The sequence below is a fragment of the Poromitra crassiceps genome (assembly GCF_964638095.1).
Source record: "Poromitra crassiceps genome assembly, chromosome: 4".
Classification (NCBI taxonomy): domain Eukaryota; kingdom Metazoa; phylum Chordata; class Actinopteri; order Beryciformes; family Melamphaidae; genus Poromitra; species Poromitra crassiceps.
The window spans coordinates 36371078-36376298 of NC_139626.1; the positions used below are offsets into that span (position 1 = coordinate 36371078).

Consider the following 5221-nt stretch of genomic DNA (forward strand, 5'->3'; position numbering starts at 1 on the left):
ACACACACACACAGACAGAGATTGAACTGGTTGGACTTGCTACAGAGCAGAATCATGCCTCTTAGATTTCTGGCAGTTAGTTTTGGCCTGGCAGCCAATATCAAACCTGCTGGAACTGACTCAAATTCAACAGAACGCCAAAGTTCTGCTGAATTTTAGAGCAGTGCATCTGGGGATAAAAAATAACCTCCAATTTGTCCTCATTGAATTGGAGAATCAGGGCTGTTGATGTCATTGGGTTTTACAGGAAAATACAGCACAGCAGTGTCTCATCCACATAACAAATATATTTTGTCTTCTCCAATATCTAGGCTACTGTGTACTGTCGGCAACACTGGTGTATATTTGACTGAGTCTATGACAACTTTGGGCAAAACTTGTATTAAATGGAGATATAGGTGTGCTTCTAAAATGGGGTCTGGCAGGGGTCCTTTAGTGGGTTCCAGCAGGTCCCCCAGCCAAATGAGGAAGAATATAATTTCACTATACATTTTAAGTTAATTTTGTGTTAGAGAAGAATGATGGAGTAAGTGTTTGGACCAGAGGTTTAGCTCTCCCCATATGTATCAAGTCAGTTGTCAGTCAAATCAGGTATACCAGTTTAAATCTCTTCAGGAGAAGTTCCTGGCATAAACTCTTACCAAAGGAACATCATGTATCTATTTAGTGAGACGTAACATGTCTTAACGTGACTTAACACACCCCACTTTTTGTGTACTGTTACAATGTGGTAAATACGGAAGTACTGGGTATCGACCGATGACAGACTGACGTAACTACCAACCGTGTTCTCCCTTTGTCAAGCGCAACCAATCAGATTGCGGGGGAGGGGCGACTCCTGCCTCGTCGGTCTCGGCTTGACAAAGCAAATTCATCATCTATAGTTGTCAGTTCAGGGAGACTAGTCCACCTTACAAACATGTCTACTGCGGGAAAAGAAGGCAATGGAGGTAACAATGTTACATTTCCTCTGGTTTCTATTAGAAGTTGTCATATACATCTTGGACTACTGCCAGTCACGAATTGAATGCAATTGGTTTTTATTTTCGATGTAGCCTCAGCCTCATTTAAGCTGTGTATTGTCTTACTACCATGCTGTCTTTACTTAGATGTTCAGAGTTTTCAGTCAGTTGATATAGTGTCTTCTTCACTGAGGCTACCACATGTGAGAGATGTTTCCATAGGCCTAATTGCTGTTCCTTCTACATTGCCAGGAAGTGTTGCTACAGACAGCAAAATAACAACAGACATGGCAGGTGAGTGCTTACTTGTGGATGTTCACATTACAGATGGTCTTACGGTGTGCATAGCCTACTGTTAACACATTTGCTGGTTCCAAAAAAGCAGAATAGATTTTTTTTTTCTTGCGCTGAAGCAAAAGTGAAACATTGAGACAGCAGTAATAAAAACCACTCCTCAGACATGTGTTAATAATAAACGAATGAGTCATAAACTCCTCCCTTGACCTGAATAAGTAAACATCCTCCTAAACTTGCAGAAACACACAATAATAATCTTGCCAGTGCCACACTTTCTCAGCCCGGTTCAGTTTCCCTCGTCATTTGTGTTGCTGGTGAAACCCTACACCTCATGCCTGCTGCTTTTGCACAAGAAAGGCTTAATCCAGCTATCTGCCGGGCGTGGTGTTGAGGTGTCAGTTCTTTTAGCAGCCTTTGCCATATCTTTCTCCACCTGTCACCCAGCTATTGAAGGCCATGGGGACACTGTGCTTGTGGAACAATGGCTGCTTGACCCCACACCAGTGTGGGAGCGATTCACACACCTGTAGTTGCACTTCTTAACAATGGCCTAAAAAGCGCAATCCCCATGTATATCTGGCTATTTGGATATGCTGAGTGTTGCAATATTAAAAAACAAAAAGACAAATGGATGAAAAGCCATTTAATATTCACCCAATACGTTTAATAACTGTATGACACATTGTAGAGTGGGTTGTTGTTATTATATGTATGTGTTGTATTCTGTAGAACGTGGTGAGAACCTCACAGAGACCGATGCCTTCTTCAGGAGGTAAACATTTATTGCTAATAATTTGTTATTATGTACTATTCAAAACTTGGCACATTTAAATGAAGCTGTTTCTTCTTGGTTGTGTGAAAATTGCAACTGGACATTTTCATTTGCTTCTTCTTCCCTGAACTTGTTTGTTCTGGTTTCTTTCTGAAGTAGCTCTTTATCCTTGGATCCTGCAGAAGAGTACAAGATGGACAACAAACGGCGAGGCCTGGCAATCATCTTTAACCAGGAGCGCTTCTTCTGGCGCCTGGGGATGAGCGACAGACACGGCACCAACGCTGATCGCTTCAACCTGGAGAGGAGGTAAGACTTCCAAGTTCACCATTTACTACCCAGCTATTGCAGAGAGAAGCAAAACAACGCTATGTGTCATGGCTGTGTGCTTAAGAACTTGTCTAGACCTGTTCAGTTCCTGTGGATCTCTCCTGTTATGTTTTGCCTATACTTGACTGTTACTGTCTGCACTGTTATGTGCCACACTTATTTTTGACCTCTGTCTTAGATTTAAGGAGTTGAACTTCGAGGTGCAGGCCTATGATAACCTGAGACAGGAGGAAGTCCTAAATAAGATCAGTGAAGGTAAACCGATGCAATCTCACCCCTAACACTTAAATGACACAGCGATTTGATCTCACTAAATTACACAGCTTTGCAAACTTGAATATGTATCTGAAAATCTGAGCGCTTACTCAAGCATATTCTTTCTTCTTTCAATACAAAATGAACTATGACAGATTCAGTATATGCTAGCCATGCTATAGTACAATCCAGTTTCTTGTTCAGGGGTGAGTAACTTCAAAGGAAATATTTGATATCCCATCAGCTGCAGAGGACAACCATGCAGACGCAGACTGCTTTGTGTGCGTCTTCCTGAGCCACGGCGAGAACGATCACGTTTACACCTTCGACGGCAAGATCGCCATCCAGGACATCACCGCCTTGTTCAAAGGAGACAAGTGCAAGAGCCTCGTAGGAAAGCCCAAGATCTTCATACTACAGGTACACAAAAACCCCAGTCAGGTTACTACTCAGACGCTGTTAAAACGGCGTAAATCATACTGAACGTGGTGGTTTTGATGACCAGGCGTGCCGTGGAGACAAGCACGATGAGCCGGTGACTCCCATGGACGTCGTGGACAGTGAGGTGAAGACAAACGAGGTGGTGGTGGACGCCGGGGTCATCTACACCCTGCCTGCTGGGGCTGACTTCATCATGTGCTACTCGGTGGCTGAAGGTGGGTGACGGCTCTGTTCTTCTGTCTGCATCTGTTCTGGTGCATTGTAGGTAATCTTACCCTGTGATATTTTGAGGATGTTCATTCAAGAGCCAGATTAACTGTCCAGCCCTGTCGTCTTGTGTGTTTAAGGTTACTACTCCCACCGGGAGACCATCAACGGCTCCTGGTATATCCAGGATCTGTGCGAGGTGTTGCGGACGTTTGGGAATTCCCTGGATTTCACAGAGTTACTGACGCTGGTCAACAGGAAGGTGTCAATGAGGAGTGTTGGGAACTGCAATGACCGGAGTGCCATTGGGAAGAAGCAGGTACCTTGCTTTGCCTCCATGCTCACCAAGAAACTCTACTTCAGAACAAAAAAGGAATAGTTTCAGTCGTTCCATTTTTATGTCAGGTAAAAGGGGCCCATGACTACATATCTATCTATATGATGTTAAGATTTGAAAACTGTCCTTGCCGATTTTCTCCATTCCTCAACCGCATGTTGCTCATCAACGTTAGTCACAAACCATTTGCAATCATGCCAGCGCAAATACAGCGGTACACATTTTGCACTTTCATTATATGATCATTGTTTTTAAAGTGCAGGACTATCTTTGGCCACATTCTTTGGTAGCTATTTTACAAAACCTTTGTCTCGTATCGTTTTGCTTCCTTGTAAAACCGGTTGAACTAATATGGCACCACAGAAATGTTGCCTTACCCTGCAAGGCTGGTGACAAAGCACGATGAGCAGGTAATAATATTTCAAATGATTTGAGTTTGTAATGCAAGTCTCTTACATTACACCAGTGCCTAATAGTCTCATGAGAGTATATCACCTCATTGTAAGCTAATCCACACCAATGGACAAATAAGATCTCTCACAACAGACTATCAAGACACCACACAAGCATACGGTCCGTCTTCAAGCTCGCTCCATCGAAAAGGGAATTCATGTTTGTGTTTTGTTCTTTGTGATGTAGCAGTTTACAGTACAAAATGTAATAATGCGTATTTGCACCCACAGCAGGAACAAAAAAAACTCCAGTACGGAAATTAACTCAGGGAGGAAGGAAGGGTGTCTCTTTCATATGTAGGCTTAATAAACACTACAAGCTGTCACATGAGCCATGACTCAGGAAACGCAGTTAGCAGCATACCTGTACACTGTATCCTGTATCCTTGTGGTCATACTGTTGTGCCTTAAATAAAATCTGTGACGTTTAGGTACCGTTTTACTCTCTATTGAATAACTTTCTAAAAACTTCCTTCTCCTTGTAGCACGATATTTTTATGTGTTTTTAATCTGTGCTTTGAATTTGCATACAAATGTCCATCTTAGTTAAAAAAAAAAAATGCAGGGTTGTCCTATTGTCCATCTACCAGCAATGAGAATAATCATGACTCCTTTGAGATTTCCATAACTTGGTAACAATACCATAGAACTGGCAACAGAAGGTAAACTACATTTTCTAGTTGTAAACTACCAACTGCAAATCAAGTTTATATTGCTGAGGTGCAGTAACACAAAATGGGGACCAATATGTCAGCTTTGCTGACAAAAATGAAACTGATTGAAAAAAGGTGTTAATCTGTGTGCACTGTTAGAGCCATCAGATCGTTTTGAGGTTGGGTTTGCACTAGTAACCTTTTACAACTCTATTTGGAATTTTGTAATTTGTCTCTTCAAAATAAAATTGTGAAAATTGATCGATGATGAGAACTGCTTGGGCTTGAATGATTGAAATGATTAACGATCACTGAAATACTGATGTGCAATAAACTGTTCAGCAAGTTTCTGCTTAGTTCACCATTATTCATATTTCTTTCTTTACATTTAATAATGGAGAAACAGTGTGCATTTTTCATAATCAACACCCAGAATGGCAGCTGCTTGGACTGTCACTTCCAAAATTAGATGCCAGACAGAAAGAACATTTAACCAATGTACAAGAAATGCTCTG

At 41.8% G+C, this 5221-nt stretch overlaps 1 protein-coding gene across 2 annotated transcripts; it reads left to right on the plus strand.

The window, feature by feature from the left end:
- Nucleotides 1-834: 834 nt before the first annotated feature.
- On the plus strand, nucleotides 835-5035 carry LOC310776010 (caspase-6-like). Of its 2 annotated transcripts, none has more exons than XM_083636156.1 (8): nucleotides 835-950; nucleotides 1215-1256; nucleotides 1989-2031; nucleotides 2188-2340; nucleotides 2540-2616; nucleotides 2861-3036; nucleotides 3122-3272; nucleotides 3405-5035. In XM_083636156.1, the coding sequence occupies exons 1-8, from the start codon at nucleotides 920-922 to the stop codon at nucleotides 3641-3643; spliced, it is 912 nt and encodes a 303-aa protein (XP_083492282.1). In that variant the 5' UTR covers nucleotides 835-919; the 3' UTR covers nucleotides 3644-5035. The 2 variants fall into 2 exon arrangements, with proteins under 2 accessions (XP_083492282.1, XP_083492283.1); XM_083636157.1 differs by having other exon boundaries at nucleotides 2191-2340.
- The last annotated feature ends 186 nt before the right edge of the window (nucleotides 5036-5221 follow it).